Below are 18,137 nucleotides of genomic sequence, written 5' to 3' on the forward strand. Positions count from 1 at the left end.
TATAATTAATTTTATTTCTATGGTCAACCCATCCAGCAGACGGCAGTAGAGAGCGGGCTGAAGGTTAGTTCTTGGTGTTCTGAGCAGATGAGGAAGCAAAAATACTCTACAAGGAAGTAAAATCATACGAAATGCTTTTGACTTAGCTATGTCGTTGCAACTTTAGAATATATACTGTCATAACGCAGACAACAATTATGGCATTATGGACAACAACATCGGTATGAAGGGGCAATGGTAGAATCCCGTTGCTGTTAGCCAGCCTGGGTCAATGGACGCGAGGACTTGAACTGTGGATAARTTACCTGGCTAGCTACTAACAGACAGCTGAGCTCATTAGCTAGCACTATAGCTCTCGCTTGAAGAATTACGGCTCAAGTTCAACAACTTTTGTATTACCTAGCTAGCTTTCCAGTGCTACCAGGTAGGTCTACTAGTCTTGCACTATCAAACTGTATGAGATTGGGTCAGTGTCTCGAGCGTAACGTTATCTTGCCTGCTTCCTTGTTGATGAATGATTAGACACCTGCGCTAGCTAGCTAGCCAACTTTCTTGGAATGTGTCACTTGCTTTGAATTAAAAGTTGAAGTATTAAGTTGATCATTGAATGGTTAGCTTTCTGTCATTTGTTCAATGTAGCCTGACTTGTTTTGTCTAATCCTCATTGAAAGGGATTATCCAATCATGAGAAGGTCCAAACGCACCTCTCACACTACAAATGAAAGGTAGTTCGTCTTTGATGGACAAGGAAATTGTCAGTATGGCATTTGCTGGTGCCCCTGATCTTATGGACAAAGAGAGGATTGTGTGTTGCTGTTTGTTAGCCAGCAGGCGGAGGCCAGCTTGGCTGCTGGGCTACAGTGTCAGTGTGAGCAAATGTTTCTTCACAACCACTGAAGCTTGTCTCCAGTGCCAGACCACAGGAGCAAGAGTTGCAGCCATTTGACCCATCGGTCCTTCCTTTGAATGTTTGAAGACTGTCCCCTCTCCCTGCAGACTGACTCCCGTCTGTCCCCAACATGGCATCCTCCAGGCTGAAGTACCTGTCTCTGGGGGTGCTGGTGTTCCAGACCACCTCTCTGGTGCTGACCATGCGCTACTCCCGCACCCTGCAGGGGGACGGTCACCGCTACCTGGCCTCCTCGGCTGTGGTGGTGGCTGAGTTCATGAAGATCATTACCTGTTTGCTGCTCGTCTTCAAGGAGCACAGTGAGTGGTCTGGATAGAGCTGTCTACTTCCCATCTGCATTATAGGAAAATAAGACTTTGTGTTTATGTATAAATTTAGGCCTAGAGGAAGACGCATGGAAGGGTTATGCAAGTTATATCTCGGTATCTAACTTTCCCTCTATCTACACCTCTCTCCTGTATGGCACAGGCTACAGTGTTCGGGCTCTGAGCAGTATTCTGAGGCAGGAGATAGCCCACAAACCTATTGAGACCCTGAAGTTGGCCATTCCTTCTGGGATCTACACCCTACAGAACAACCTGCTCTACGTGGCTCTGTCTAACCTAGATGCTGCCACCTACCAGGTAGAACAACCTGTTATGGAGTGTGTTTTTCTCACCATCTCTACACACAATGCCCCCTAAAGACAAAGTGAAAACCTGTTTTAGACATGTTTGCAAATGTATTGAAAATGAAATGCACAAATACCTCATTTACATAAGTATTCACACCCATGAGTCAATACATGTTAGAATCACCTTTGGCAGTGATTATAGCTGTGACTCTTTCTGGGTAAGACTAAGAGCTCCTGGATTGTACAATATATTCAAGGTCTGTCAAGTTGGTTGTTCATCATTGCTAGACAGCCATTTTCAAGTCTTGCCATAGATTTTCAAGACGATTTAAGTCAAAACTGTAACTAGGCCACTCAGGAACATTCAATGTCGTCTTGGTAAGCTACTCCAGTGTATATTTGTTCTTGTGTTTTAGGTTATTGTCCTACTGAAAGGTGAATTTCTATCACATTGTCTGTTGGAAAACAGACTGAACCAGGTTTTCCTCTAGTATTTTGCCTGTACTTAGCTCTATCCCATTTCTTTTTATCTGAAAAAAACTCCCTAGTCCTTGCCAATTACAAGCATACCCATAACATGCAGCCTAGTCTCATAGACTATACATAACATAGAAATTGTAAATCCAGAACAGTCAAATTAGTATGATATGTTCCATTTGGTATGGTTAACTAAGACATATGCTAACTTAAGGCAAAAACGAAAGGACTGGAACATCTAGCAAACTAAAGGTTGCGTGTTCAAGTCTCATCACGGACAACTTTAGCAACTTTTTAACTACTTACTACTTTTTAGCTACAGCTTCGATTGCCCTTTGCTTGAATTCCGTCCCAAAAAATACTCACTGAGTACATTTCAGGTCTGCTGAGTGCAAACTTGAACGTTGTGAAAATTCTGTGCAACTTCCAGCACACAGAGGCTGTACCTGCTTTTAAGTTAGATTTAACAGTGGCCAAGAATGCTAATGTGGCTATTTGATCATAATGTTGGCCTACCATAAAAAGCAATGGAGAAAATGCATCTCATAACATTTTTACATAGAAATAGCTGTTCTATCATTCAGCCTACAGTAGCAGCCAATGTGTGGTGTTCAATGTAAGCCTACATTCCATGAGACATTTGAAAGAAACATGCAGGGCTTGACATTAACCTGTTTATCCACTTGACCTTCAGACAAGGAGGTGACTGAAAATATTGTTATTTGGTGCAAGAACCCACTTTACAAAGTAAAACGCATTATTACAGACAATCAGACACATTTTGCTACCCGCTGCCTATTGGTTACTTAGCTTATTCAAGCCTGTCTCAAAATACAACACTGCCCCTTTAAGGCCAAAAAAATAGCTCTTTATCTGACTTGCTTTTCAAAGATGTCTAGAAATGTACATATTTTGTGCTCTTGTAGGAAGCAATCACCCCCCTATTGCTAACTACAAATGATCTGTAACTGGGCTAATAACTCACTAAATAGCTAAATATATTAATAGAACGTGGCTACATGCAGCTCTCTGATCTCAAAACAGGCAGCATCTACTCACGACTGATCATGCTGTAAATACAGTCCAGTTCAAAGTAAATGGCACATCCATATATAACAATGGTCTATTTGCATATATGGCTACTGCTGCGCTGATTGTTTATGGTGCACTGGTCTGTGTAGAATATGTCAATGCATATGGAATCTTACTCCCATGCATTCTGCCTACAACAAAATCTCGTGCATAGTTAGTTTTGTTTTGGTATGTTGCATTTGAAAGTGGCTAATATTGCATTTATTCGATGACAATTGCTGCAGTAAAGGGAAACGTTGATAGTGTTAACAGGGAAAACGCTCAGAAAAGTGCTACCAACGTTTTCTCAGTCAAGATCACTTTTTGAGTCAAAATGCAAGCTGAGATCTAGCCTATGCAATATTAACCAATTACAAACAGTACTGTAACAATTAGGTTGTTGTAGTAAGCTATAGGCCCAATACATTATCACTGCATATTGGCTTTGCTTGAATTGCCCTACCAATGTATTGTTGTTTGGGCCATTTAAAAAATATATATTTCGAAATTTGAGGTAGGTTATATGATCACACTGGCAATAGATTCGTTGCTGTATTACTTGTGAGGCACAGCTGAGTGCGCATACATTTTAAAAAATAAAAAAAATAAAAAATAGCTTTTCATTTGTATTTTGCTGGTGCCTGCATCTAATGGTCAGTCTAATGGGAGAGAGCAGCAGACTGAGGGTCCGCCTCAACATCCTTCCGCTCTCCCTTACCAAAAAGGGACGCCGTCTTCCAGCTGATGGCGAAACTCAAGTCGCATCTCATTATTTCTGCCTCATGCACAAATTCATGTTACGCCTATGAACAGGGAAAGGGAAATATTCCTCGACATAAAAAAAAAAAACAAGACGCTAATAATAACAACAACGTAAGCCGATAGACTTTCCTACTTTCCGAATGCAATGTAAATAAGTATTCAGACCCCTTGACTTTTTCCACATTTTGGCACGTTACAGCCTTATTCTTAAATTTATTAAATTGTTCTTTTTCCTCATCAATCTACACAGAATACCCAATAATGACAAAGCAAAAACAGCTTTTTAAGACATTTTTGCAAATGTATTAAAAAATAAAAACAGAAATATACATTTAACATAAGTGTTCAGACCCTTTACTCAGTACTTTGTTGAAGCACCTTTGGCAGCAATTATAGCCCAGAGTCTTGTTGGGTATGACGCTACAAGCTTGGCACACCTGTATTTGGGGAGATTCTCCCATTCTTCTCTGCAGATTCTCTCAAGCTCTGTCAGGTTGGATGGGGAGCGTCGCTGCACAGCTATTTTCAGGTATCTCCAGAGATGTTAGATCGGGTTCAAGTCTGGGCTCTGGCTGGGCCACTCAGCCAGACTTGTCCCGAAGCCACTCCTGCATTGTCTTGGCTGTGTGCTTAGGGTCGTTGTCTTGTTGGAAGGTGAACCTTTGCCCCAGTCCGAGGTCCTGAGCAGGTTTTCATCAAGGATCTCTCTGTACTTTGCTCTGTTCATCTATCCGATTCCCTCGATCCTGACTAGTCTCCCAGTCCCTGCTGCTGAAAAACATCCCACAGCATGATGCTGCCACCACAATGCTTCACTGTAGGGTGGTGCTAAGTTTCCTTCAGACGCTTCGCTTGGCATTCAGGCCAAAGAGTTCAATCTTGGTTTCATCAGACCAGAGAATCTTGTTTCTGAGAGTCCTTTAGGTGCCTTTTGGCAAACTCCAAGCGGGCTGTCATGTGCCTTTTCCTGAGGAGTGGCTTCCGTCTGGCCACTCACCATAAAGGCCTGATTGGTGGAGTGCTGCAGAGATGTTTGTCCTTCTGGAAGGTTCTCCCATCTCCACAAATTAACTCTGGAGCTCTGTCAGAGTGACCATCGGGTTCTTGGTCATCTCTCTGACCAAGGCCCTTCTCCCCCGATTTTCCTCAATTTGGCCGGGCTGCCAGCACTAGAAACAGTCTTGGTGGTTCCAAACATCTTCAATTTAAGAATGATGGAGGCCACTGTGTTCTTAGGGACCTTCAATGCTGCAGAAATGTTTTGGTACCCTTCCCCAGACCTGTGCCTCGACACCATCCTGTCTCGGAGCTCTACGGACAATTCCTTCGACCTCATGGCTTGGATTTTGATCTGACATGCATTGTCAACTGTGGGACCTTGTATAGACAGGCGTGTGCCTTTCCAAATCATGTCCAATAAGTTGAATTTACCACAGGTAGACTCCAAGTTGTAGAAACATCTCAAGGATAATCAATGGAAACAGGATGCACCTGAGCTCAATTTTGAGTCTCCTAGCAAAGTGTCTGAAGGTATTTCAGTTTTTTTCTGTATTGTGTGTAGATTGAGATGTTTTTCATTTAATCCATTTTAGAATAAGGCTGTAACGTAACAAAATGTAGAAAAAGGGAAGGGGTCTGAATACTTTCCGAATGCACTGTATTACTGCTGCAGTGCTTGTTGTAGCGCAGTGGAATAGGAAGAATGTGCATTTAATTTAACACTTTTATAAAGTGTTGACAGTGCTGAGTAAGAACTTAAACATGAACTYACTCATAAAAACAGCAGCTTTTTGCTGTATTCGTTGGCAGTCTCTAGTCATGGTTTTAAAATCTCACAGTATCAACTTTGCTGTAGCTTTCTTTTATGCGTGCTAAATTACTGCAGACACTGTCATCTGAGCCATCCGATTGGCCAGCGGTAGGCCTATAATGCACTTGATTTGCTCTCCGGGCACATCGGGAAGGCAGAGTTTGTACCTTCAGACACATGTAATGGTTCAAAATGGCAACAATTTGCCTACCTGGCGCGCAGGGCAGCTGAATCGGGTGCACCTACCGCCAACATCCCCAGACTAAATAAAAAGATGTCGGAACACAAGGCTTTATCATTGGGTTCTTTACAGAAATGTTTGGTGATTGACTAGGTATGCTTGTAGTGACTGGGTGTATTGATACACCATCCAATGTGTAATTAATAACTTCATCATGCTCAAAGGGATATTCAATGTATGCTTTTTATTTTATTTTTACCAGTCTACCAATAGGTGCCCTTCATTGCGAGGCATTGGAAAACCTACCTGGTCTTTTTTGGTTGAATCTGTTTGAAACCTTACAGATAATTGTCTATGTGTGGGGAAACAGAGTCATTCAAAATCATGTTAAACACTATTGCACACAGAGTGAGTCCATCCAACTTCTTATGTGACTTGTTAAGCAAATCTTTACTCCTGAACTAATTTAGGCTTCTCCATAACAAGTGTGTTTGAATAATATTTGACTCCTTTCAGCTTTTCATTTTTAATTAATTTGTTGCAATTTCAAAAAAACATCATTCCTGTTTGACATTATGGGGTATTGTGTGTAGGCCAGTGACAAATAGTCAGTTCAGGCTGTAACACAACACAATGTGGAAAAAGTCAAGGGGTGTGAATACTGAAGGCACTGTATTAGAGTCTGGGGTAGTATACTTTTTATGGTCTCTAAATGGTGTCCCCTGTTTTCCCCTTGTCTGTCTCCACCAGGTGACCTACCAGCTGAAGATCCTTACCACAGCTCTCTTCTCAGTGTCCATGCTGGGCCGGAGACTGGGTGTGTACCAGTGGCTCTCCCTACTCATCCTCATGGCTGGGGTTGCACTTGTGCAGGTAAACTCTACTCCAACTCCTTTACAATCCACTTTTTTTATTAACCTGCATTTTACACACTCCAGTGTGTTTGTATCTTTATGTTTGTGTGTGTGTGTCCAATGTCTAGTGGCCCTCTGAGTCCCTTGGGGCCCCTGAGAAGGAGCAGCTGTCTGCGGGGTCCCAGTTTGTTGGCGTGGCGGCGGTGCTGGTGGCCTGCTTCTCCAGTGGCTTTGCTGGCGTTTACTTTGAGAAGATCCTCAAAGAGACAAAACAGAGTGTCTGGGTCCGCAACATCCAACTGGGTCAGTATGAAACGGTTCTACTATACTAGGGTTGTAAGGGCACTTGTTCCAGTTTTCTGTCCCAGAATTACTCTGTTATTATCAAATAAATAATTTATGACAGAGCTCTAGTACTGTGTCTTTGAAGTGACGTTTTAGTGTTCCTTCCTCCTCACTGAAACCCTGCGTTTTTCTCTCAGTGCCAAATGAGTCTTCCTGCTGATTTTTTTTATTTTTTATTTTATTATTATTATTATATATATTTTTTTTACAGCTGAACATGTGAAGCGTGTGTTAATTCTCCTGTGATTAATTTCCTGGTGTGAACTTGTGCTAGTTTTCTGTATAGAGTTTCTGCATCGAGAAAATGCTGCATTCATCCTCATACACATTGGATGAGACTAGTGTTTTATCATTAATGTCTATGGATGTAGACAGTTTTTTTCAGTCAATCACTGCAGGTTATTGTTTTTGATGAAAGCTGGCAGGGTTACGTTAAATCCATTTTCCTATCATTCATATTCGGTTCAAACTCATATCATCTGACCTGTTTGTCTGTGTGTAGGAATGTTTGGCCTGGTGTTTGGTCTGATGGGGATGTTTGCGTACGATGGGGAGAGGGTCCRAGAGTCTGGCATGTTCCAGGGATACAACACAGTCACCTGGATAGTGGTGGCTCTGCAGGTACATCTCACTATTATTTGTTTTACTTCACCTGTGAGCTGCAGGTAAAATGTAGTCAGTATGTACTGTTAGTTCACAAGCTACAAATGTGAAGAAATTGTGTTAGATTCTAAATAAACAGAGTAAAACTCACGGACGACTAGTAAAGATTAAACCAAGTTTATTCACCCACTGGGTCACACCGCTGCATAAGATAAAGACATATTTACACAAGCACTGGTATTTAAACCTTACTCCTATGCTGAGGCATCTCACACATCTGGACAGCCAATACATCTCTGTTGCTCGACAGGACTTTAGTGATGCCTGTTCTTTCTCACTTCTTCTGCCCTGACCTGACCTTGGCCCAAATTCCTCACTCTTCCCCAACTCACGTTTGTCCTGTTGACTTGTACCAGACTGTGGCCCTTTTCTCCATAGGATACATGATGCCTAACAATAACATGTTCTGACAGAATGTAAACATTCTGCTTCCCCTCTCTCCCTCAGTAACATGGAATAAGGATATTTCAAGTTTAAAAGTCAGAACCAGTCGTTGCCAAAACTTGAGAATGACACAAATATTAATTTCTACAAGGTTTACTGCTTCAGTGTCTTCAGATATTTTTGTCAGATTCTTACTATGGAATGCTGAAGTATAATTACAAGCATTTCATAAGTGTCAAAAGCTTTTATTGACAATTACATAAAGTTGATGCAAAGAGTCAATATTTGCAGTGTTGACCCTTCTTTTTCAAGACCTCTGCAATCCGTCCTGGCATGCTGTCAATTAACTTCTAGGCCACATCTTGACTGATGGCAGCCCATTCTTGCATAGTCAATGCTTGGAGTTTGTCAGAATTTGTGGGGTTTTGTTTGTCCACCCGCCTCTTGAGGATTGACCACAAGTTCTCAATGGGATTAAGGTCTGGGGAGTTTCCTGACCATGGACCCAAAATATCAATGTTTTGTTCCCCGAGCCACTTAGTTATCACTTTTGCCTTATGGCAGGGTGCTCCATCATGCTGGAAAATGCATTGTTCGTCACCAAACTGTTCCTGGATGGTTGGGAGAAGTTGCTCTCGTAGGGTGTGTTGGTACCATTCTTTATTCATGGCTGTGTTCTTAGGCAAAATTGTGAGTGAGCCCACTCCCTTGGCTGAGAAGCAACCCCACACATGAATGGTCTCAGGATGCTTTACTGTTGGCATGACACAGGACTGATGGTAGCGCTCACCTTGTCTTCTCTGGACAAGCTTTTTTCCGGATGCCCCAAACAATCAGAAAGAGGATTCATCAGAGAAAGTTACTTTACCCCAGTCCTCAGCAGTCCAATCCCGTACCTTTTGCAGAATATCAGTCTGTCCCTGATGTTTTTCCTGGAGAAGAAGTGGCTTCTTTGCTGCCCTTCTTGACACCGAGCCATCCTCCAAAAGTTCTTTGCCTCACTGTTGAGAGTCGAACGATTATGATTTTTTCAAATCCCGATACCGATTGTTAAATTTAATTGTATTTATTTATTTGTAATAATGACAATTACAACAATACTGAATGAACACTTATTTTAACTTAATATAATACATCAATAAAATAAAATTTAGCCTCAAAATAAACATGTTCAATTTGTTTAAATAATGCGAAAACAAAGTGTTGGCGAAGAAAGTAAAAGTGCAATATGTGCCATTGTAAAAAAGCTAATGTTTAAGTTCTCTTGCTCAGAACATATGAAAGGCTGGTGGTTCCTTTTAACATGAGTCTTCAATATTCCCAGGTAAGAAGTTTTTAGGTTGTAGTTATTATAGGAATTATAGGACTATTTATCTCTATACCATATGTATTTCATATACCTTGACTATTGGATGTTCTTATAGGCACTTTAGTATTGCCAGTGTAACAGTTATAGCTTCCGTCGCTCTCCTCGCCCCTACTGGAACCGGAACACATCGAAAGCCCTAACGCGTACTTCAAGATCTGATCGAGTCCGTCACCGATTGAAACGCTTTAGCGTGTACCCCACTAACTAGCTAGCCGTTTCACATCGGTACCACCAGCCTAATCTCGGAAGTTGATAGGCTTGAAGTCATAAACAGCTCAATGCTTGCAAGCACAACGAAGAGCTGCTGGCAAACGCACGTAAGTGCTGTTTGAATGAATGCTTACGAGCCTGCTTCTGCCTACCACCGCTCAGACTGCTCTATCAAATATCAAATCATAGACTTAATTATAACATAATAACACACAGAAATACGAGCCTTAGGTCATTAATATGGTCAAATCCAGAAACTATCATTTCGAAAACAAAACGTTTATTCTTTCAGTGAAATACGGAACCGTTCTGTATTTTATCTAACGGGTGGCATCCCTAAGTCTAAATATTGCAGTTACATTGTACAGCCTTCAATGTTATGTCATAATTATGTACAATTCTGGCAAATTAATTACGGTCTTTGTTAGGAATAAATGGTCTTCACACAGTTCACAACGAGCCAGGCGGCCCAAACTGCTGCATATACCCTGACTGCTTGCAAGGAACGCAAGAGAAGTGACACAATTTCCCTAGTTAAAAGAAAGTCATGTTAGTAGGCCATATTAACTAAATATGCAGGTTTAAAAATATATACTTGTGTATTGAATTTAAAGGCATTGATATTTATGGTTAAGCACACATTGGTGCAACAACAGTGCTTTTTTCGCGAATGCGCTTGTTAAATCCTCAGTAGGCTGTGATTTGATGAGAAATTAACAGGCACTGCATCGATTATATGCAATGCAGGACACGCTACATAAACTAGTAATATCATCAACCATGTGTAGTTAACTAGTGATTATGTTAAGGTTGATTGTTTTTTATAAGATAAGTTTAATGCTAGCTAGCAACTTACCTTGGCTTCTAGCTGCACTCGCGTAACAGGTAGTCAGCCTGCCACGCAGGCTCCTCGTGGAGTGCAATGGAAGGCAGGTGGTTAGAGCGTTGGACTAGTAACCGGAAGGTTGCAAGATCGAATCCCCGAGCTGACAAGGTAAAAATCTGTCGTTCTGCCCCTGAACAAGGCAGTTAACCCACCGTTCCTAGGTCGTCATTGAAAATAAGAAAGTGTTCTTAACTGACTTGCCTAGTTAAATAAAATGTTTATTTTTTATGTAACGTCCACAATCGGTGTCCAAAAATGCAGATTACCGATTGTTATGAAAACTTGAAATCAGCCCTAATTAATCGGCCATTCCGATTAATCGGTCGACCTCTACTCACTGTGCGTGCAGATGCACTCACACCTGCCTGCTGCCATTCCTGAGCAATCTCTGTACTGGTGGTGCTTCGATCCCGCAGCAGAATCAACTTTAGGAGACGGTCCTGGCACTTGCTGGACTTTCTTGGGTGCCCTGAAGCCTTCACAACAATTGAACCGCTCTCCTTGAAGTTCTTGATGATCCGATAAATGGTTTATTTAGGTGCAATCTGGCAGCAATATCCTTGCCTGTGAAGCCCTTTTTGTGCATAGCAATGATGACGGCACGTGTTTCCTTGCAGGTAACCATGGTTGACAGAGGAAAAGCAATGATTCCAAGCACCACCCTCCTTTTGAAGCTTCCAGTCTGTTATTCGAACTCAATCAGCATGACCGAGTGATCTCCAGCCTTGTCCTCGTCAACACTCACACCTGTGTTAACGAGAGAATCCCTGACATGATGTCAGCTGGTCCTTTTGTGGCAGGGCTGAAATGCAGTGGAAATGTTTTTTGGGCATTCAGTTCATTTGCATGGCAAAGAGGGACTTTGCAATTCATCTGATCACTCTTCATAACATTCTGGAGTATATGCAAATTGCCATCATACAAACTGAGGCAGCAGACTTTGTGAAAATTAACATTTGTCATTCTCAAAACTTTTGGCCACGACTGTACAGTTTTAAGTGAACATTCTTGCACTGTTAATCATGTTGAATGAATATTGCCATGCCTCTTCTTGACTAAGGTGCTGTTGCTTGATCTCGTTCCAATTTTGTGAGCTTATTAGTATTATAGTGTCCCTTTGCCCACTGCTCATCCAGTCCATATCTGGTGTGTGTTTCTCTAGGCACTAGGAGGGCTGGTTATAGCAGCTGTCATCAAGTATGCAGACAATATCCTGAAGGGTTTCGCTACGTCACTCTCTATCATTCTGTCAACACTCATATCCTACTTCTGGCTGCAGGACTTCGACCCAACTAGGTTCTCACACAACACACACATTCTCTCTTGAGCCGGGTTATTTTAATTACCTAATTGAATGTCGCTTGTCTCTGACACGTAATGCTGTGTCTTGTCTTGTGTCTTCTCCAGTGTGTTCTTCATGGGTGCAGTGCTGGTCATCGTGGCCACCTTCCTGTATGGCTACGAGGGCAAGCCCTCCCCCAATCCCAGTCGTGCCTAGGGGACATCGCAGAGGGAAAAAAGGAGGACCGAAAGAGAGGTCAGGTAAAAGAAGATATGAGGAGAGATGAGAAGAAGAAAGTGGAGAGGAAGAGGGAAGTGGAGTGAAGGACACTAGACTAGTGGCATTGAGATGGGCCTCTGACACCATGAAGTGCATCAACTATGAAATGTGACCAGGAAGTAGCCAGACAAGGCTGTTCCTCACCATGGTTACCACTACAGAGAAAGACACCCATGAGAAATAGACCCATGAGTCATGACCAAGCTGAGCAGTGTACTGGTCAGCCAGCTTACCGCACTGGGCCAAAACTGTCTTAATGTTACTGTCATCAGCTCAATCATGAAGATGATGGGTAAAACAAAGACACCATAATGTTCACACATGACTTGTGACAATAGTCCAGATGTATTGGACTCCGAAGACATACTGATGAACTGTGTTGCTGTCTCACTGCTGTAGAACTCAGTTTGTGGGTCGTTCCACGAAATGAGTGCCTTTTGCGCCCCTTTGATATTTTAAGTAAACATGGGGCACCAATATTATATTTTTAAAAGTCTGTTATATTAATTGAAGTTCCCTTTTGTGTATATACTGTATTTCTAAAGATGATTATTTATTTAATGTGATTAGTTATTAATTTACGTCTTTCCCTAATTTTAAGGTCAACCCTGTTACCTGAACTTAAAGAAACACTGAACATCTAATAGTCAAACCACAGTGTAAAAAAAGCTGGTTCTACTCTTTTTGGCCATTTTCTGTCACAAGGGGTTTTATGGCTGTTTTTAAGATTAAATCGTCAACCCTGTTACTTTAATTGGCCCTTACTATAGTATTTTTTTGAGATGGGAAAATTAGTTTTTATTAAGTTGAACATGTGGTCTTTGACAGAGTGTTAAAATTACGTGAAATCAAACTTCTTTTTTCCAAGTTTTCCAAGTTACACTACTCAAAAGGCACCCAATTGGTGAAACGACCCTTGTACTTTTCCTCTCTTTGTCATCACTTGATTTGTTTGTTATTTGGGGAAGCGGGTAAGGATGACTTTGTTACTGTATTTACCAATCATGAGGAACGCACGTCCATAAAGAAAATGTTTCCTACATCAAAGACGAGTGTGTCATTTAGAAATTCTACAAGTGCTCTGATCCAAGAGATGCAAACACAGTCACACTCATGCTCTCCCTATTATATCTGACAGTAATACATCTTCTGAGTGCATATTGTGCATGAGACCTATAGCTCAGAGGATGAACTGATTCCACGGACCCTCTGTCAACACTGAAACATGAATACGCAGCAGCCGTGTGTACACTGGCAGTGTGCGACTGAGGGGAACAACTATTACACTTGCAGATTCATTCAAAGACTTTCTTAGAACACTCAAACATGTTTTACCTTCATTTTATTGAATTAAAAACAATGCTTGCATGCTAAATCTCCCACCCATCYATTATGAAACCCTTTGGAATACCTGCCTACGTTGTCCCACTGTACATATGATTGAATGTACAGTTCTGTACATCCTCCAGTCCGAGTCATTCTGTTCTCAGGCACATCTGTCACTGTGAATGACTGGCTCTCAATGGACGTTTGTCACCATACAGTGTCTACCATACACAGTATGTGATATGACCTTCAATATAAACAATTGATTTGTAATATCCTATTCAACCCACTTGTCCCTCATAGAATTATGGCTTGGGTGTAGTCACAGAGGGGATGTGTGTGTGTGCATGCGTGTGTAGTCACAGAGGGTGTGTGTATCAGTGTAAAGGCTAGTATGGTTTGCACCTCAGTAATGAGCAGCACGGGGAGTTCATTTTGTTACATTCTCAGACTCTGTCTCCTCTCTGTACATCATACCTGGCCTGGCCCACACTGCTGTTCTCATTGGCCAATCTGTAGGTGGCTATAGAGAGCCTGTTTTCCCCTTCTCCCAGTAACACATTCATCCTTGTCTGTAACTGTACTGAGCATGAAGGCTGCATTTAAATGTACTACAATCTTTGTTCTTACATATAAAATACATTATACTCCCCAATCTCACCTGTATTATACCCATAAGACCACATACATGTACTGCTGGGCCTCTCACACCTGGGTTAGTCTCAAATGGCCACCCATTCTCCACATTGTGCATTACCTTTAACCAGAGCCAAAGGGTAATGGGGTGCCATTTGAGACACAATCCTCTACATCACTGTCATAGACCCAGAACAGTCTGTGATTAAAGATGGCTGCTCTCATCTCGGTGAGGCAGCATGGTGTGCAGTAGGCTACAGGCTGCTCCCCTAGAGTGTAGCCTACTCTGAGCCCTGCTGGGCCTGAAACACTCACAAAGGACTAGTCCTCTCTGCTTCTCCAGGACAGAGGATGTTATTAAGGCAGAGGTCCCTCTGTGGGTCTGGTCTGTATTTAGGCCCTGGTCCAGGCAGCAGTCCTCTTTTCCTACTCAAAGGCAGTGGTGGGGATTTAAGGCAGCTGTCCCCCAAGTCTCTGTCCATATTGATCTCATCATGGCAGGATGTCTGGGCCCTAGTTACACCTCCCTTCCCTCTCTCTGCTACTTAGGAGGGATGACCACCATGGGTTGGCCCTTCCTGGGCCTCCACATCAGCACCTGGGCGTCGTTGGCATTGGGCCTCCCCAGGGCGTTGGGGGGGATGGGCTCCATGTGGGTTAGGATGCGGGGCTGCTCCTGGTGTGTCTGGCCCGTCAGGGTGGCTCTGGAGCCAAGGGGCATGGAGGGGTCCACCAGGATGTCCACCCTCATGCGCCACTTGACCGTCTGCAGCAGGATCTTCTCCCGCGTGGCTGTGTTGAGGGCCACCAGCCAGGTGGTGAAGCTCTGGTCCCTCTTAATGCGGGTGAGCAGGGGCAGGTTGCTGTCGCTGATGGGCACGGCCCAGGTCACACTGGGGTAGAAGTTATCGTTCATGCTGACGGTGAAGCGCAAGGGCTTGGAGGTGGGCCCCGCCAGGGTGACCGTCTCGGTGGTGTTGCCGTACCAGGGGTAGCTCACCCCGTCTGAGTCACTGATGGCCCTCACAAGACCCTCACGCAGCTCTGGTAGCTCCCAGCTAGACCTGCAGGAGGACAACAAGTTATTAGTGGGTCATGGATTAACACTGTGTCGAACTGTAGGGTCACAAGGAGATTCAAAGGGCTTTAGGTGTCTCACACAGCACATTACATTTGGGAGCCTGTGTTAGACATTCTCAAAAATAACAGAGTAAGACATACAAATACATAAAAGATGTTTGATAAATGGTTTTAGCCTCAGGGCTCCATACTGTAGTCTATGTATAATAGATGGGTCAGTGAGTCAGTGGATTAATATCTTCTGTTTTTCGGCCAATGAGAGGGTGTGACCTGATGCCATGTTCTCCCCTTCAGATCAGCTCCATTTGTTTGTACCCCATGTTTTTCTGCTGCACCCCTAGACCCCCCATCCCCAGTCAGGATTAAACACCTCCTCACATATGCCTCCTCCAGAGAAAAACACCCCCAGGCAGTGCTGGAGGAGGCTGTGTGTGTTGCTCGTCAGTGGGTGTGTGATTCTCTCCTGGAGAGAAGGGAGCGTGGGAGTGTGTCAGTGCATCTATCTCTCCCTCGTTTCTGGGAACACAATGTATGTTTAGGAGCAGTTGTTTAGCTCCTCTGTCATCTCTATTTTGATGGTGAAGTCACAGGAACAGAATCAATTGGAACAGAATCAATTGGTGGGGGTTTGAATGAAGGAGGGTGAGTGCATAGTTAACCTTCTGTTTGCACAAATGCTCTGCTACACATGCACTCACACATATCCACTTATCAACTGTTGCATTGCATTCATGTCAATTTTGATGCCACACAAAACACACACACTTCCTACAGCACCAGAGAAGTGACAGAGCAGCAGAGGGAGGTGGGAGCAGCTGGGGAGCGTCAGTCAGCAGCCTGGAGGAGAACTCAACTCACATGCCAATGTCATTGTAGGTGTTGTAGAATTCCATCTGTGTGCATGCCTGGATCCAACCCACCACCCAAGTCTCATTACGGGGAATAGGGGGCATCACTATCCGTGCAGAGGCCTTGAAATAGGCCGTCTTGTAGCGCAACACTATAGGAGAGTTCTCCTCAATGATTGTTGGGGAGTGATCGATAGTTGCGGAAACGTCATAGACCACTATGTTTTCGCGTTTGATGCGCGACTTACAGGCGATGCTCTGTATGCAGCCCATGATGAGGTTAGGGTTCTAGTCAGTTGGAACAGACAGGATGATAACACTGTCACGTCCTATCGACTTACAAACAATATGCTTAATATGTCACATTAGTCAATGCATTGTATGCATCCAAAAAGGCAATCAGTACCATTTACATTTATGCACAAAAATAAAACAGATAGGTGGTCAAATCTTAGGATAGGGGAGCAGATTAATTAAATAACAGCAATTGGTGGTATTGGATCCTCTCTACGCCTCGGATTGCAGGTGTAGCCTATCCGTGTCTGCGTGGCACTGCCCTCTCTTGCAGTCCGGGCTTCCGTGGGCTCCAGCCCCTCAAAATGATTCAAATCCATACGTCCTCTTGCAGGTCTGTGCCGTTTGATCCTCTTCTTTCTTCCCCGGGCTGTCATGTCACAAGCCGGGGGAGAGCGGCACACTCAGAGGCATCGTGTCAATGGCCCAGTCGGGTGGTTGTCGTGATGCATGATGATGCGGCTCACGAGGCGCACTTGATCCGAGCGATGACAATCTAGACCACCAGGCATTCCTCACCATGAGTGTAAAACGAAGGATAAAACACGGTCAATGCAGAGATCCCCCATTTTTTTTCAACGCTTCCTCTGCAGAATTGGCTGAACAACAGACTCGCGCTTCGATAAATCAGCGGGTGAAAAACAATGGTTCAAGAACCTAGAAATCATAGACAACAGTTATATCCAATCCGACAATCAGTGTATCGGATTGTTGCTGCATGGCTTGATAAAATCCCCGTATAGACACATTAAGGATGCTGTCTTGTCTACTCTTCTCTCCCAAGGCGATGCATCGTCTGGCGCTGTTCAGCTTCCTTGGTGCTGATGATGCTGAGTGAACCAATGAACAGCAGAGGGAGAGTGAGCGCGTGGGAGTGCCGGGAGTCCTTTATTTGGCGTTAACAGTGTGCATTTCCTCCATGGCTTGAACGGCTATAGCCTATGACTACTAGGCTACTCACATTCATCAAGTGTCTGCCTGGTGATAAGAATAGACCAATTGATGGTTGAATTTTTTATGAGCGACATATTCACAATCATGCAATGGCAAGCTATTATCAAATCTAGCCCCATTCTTTGATGGCAGCACAATTGATAAGATCCGGCCATAATTGTATCATATGATTTTAGGGCAAATCAAAATAGATACGAGGAAAGCTTGACATTCTTCTAAATAAATAGTACTTTTCTGATTAAATGCCTAAAATAATATATAGCCTTCGTCACTAGACTAATCTTTGTTTGACATGATGATGAACCACTGTCGAGTTTTTTCCTTAGCTAATAAATCAACAAAGCTAATTGTGGCATTATGAGTAGACAATGCTGCACATTTTCAGCTAATAAGGAGGTAAATAGGAGGTTCTACAGTTCATTTATGCCACTTGGTATCACATATGCGATCGGCTCTGCGAGTGAATCTGATGTGTACAGTAGACAGAAGTAGCAAAGCAGCTTCCYTTAATGACACACTAGAACTCTGCTGTCATCCTTCAGTGATCCATTTGCCTTGGAGTTGGTTAAAGATCACTCCTGCCCCCGAGTAGGCCTACTTTTAACAAAATAATTGTTGCGTGTTCCTGATGATACTACAGGTTGTGTTTCTACTTGAAGGACTGGGCGCAGGGAAATGAACCGTGGGCCAAAATTGTGGAAGTATGTGAACATTTGAAATGAGAGGCTATCAGTCTAAAAGGCTTGCCTGTTTTGCATGTTATTTTGGCATTAATACGTGTCACATATCAGTTTGCAAACATGGTAAAACATATATATATATCATTGAATTAATAAAGCCGCAGACACACAGTCTATTTTTTGTTTTCTTGAGTAAGGCAGCTCCTAAATGCAGGTGTTTCAG

At 43.1% G+C, this 18,137-nt stretch overlaps 2 protein-coding genes across 2 annotated transcripts; one reads left to right on the top strand and one right to left on the bottom strand.

Moving 5' to 3' along the window:
- The first annotated feature begins 38 nt into the window (after nt 1-38).
- Nucleotides 39-13,143, top strand: slc35a3a (solute carrier family 35 member A3a). The gene is made up of 8 exons (XM_024004254.2): nt 39-424; nt 997-1,209; nt 1,379-1,533; nt 6,575-6,697; nt 6,807-6,981; nt 7,526-7,644; nt 11,698-11,831; nt 11,943-13,143. Exons 2-8 carry the CDS (start codon nt 1,020-1,022, stop codon nt 12,031-12,033), a joined length of 987 nt encoding a protein of 328 aa, XP_023860022.1. The 5' UTR covers nt 39-424; nt 997-1,019; the 3' UTR covers nt 12,034-13,143.
- A 278-nt stretch (nt 13,144-13,421) lies between these two features.
- On the bottom strand, nt 13,422-17,341 carry fam78bb (family with sequence similarity 78 member Bb). Its single transcript, XM_024004257.1, has 2 exons — nt 15,997-17,341; nt 13,422-15,122 (listed from the first exon to the last, which is right to left on the bottom strand). The coding sequence occupies exons 1-2, from the start codon at nt 16,257-16,259 to the stop codon at nt 14,600-14,602; spliced, it is 786 nt and encodes a 261-aa protein (XP_023860025.1). The 5' UTR covers nt 16,260-17,341; the 3' UTR covers nt 13,422-14,599.
- Between the last annotated feature and the right edge of the window lie 796 nt (nt 17,342-18,137).

Source organism: Salvelinus sp. IW2-2015, linkage group LG16, assembly GCF_002910315.2.
Source record: "Salvelinus sp. IW2-2015 linkage group LG16, ASM291031v2, whole genome shotgun sequence".
Classification (NCBI taxonomy): Eukaryota; Metazoa; Chordata; class Actinopteri; order Salmoniformes; family Salmonidae; genus Salvelinus; species Salvelinus sp. IW2-2015.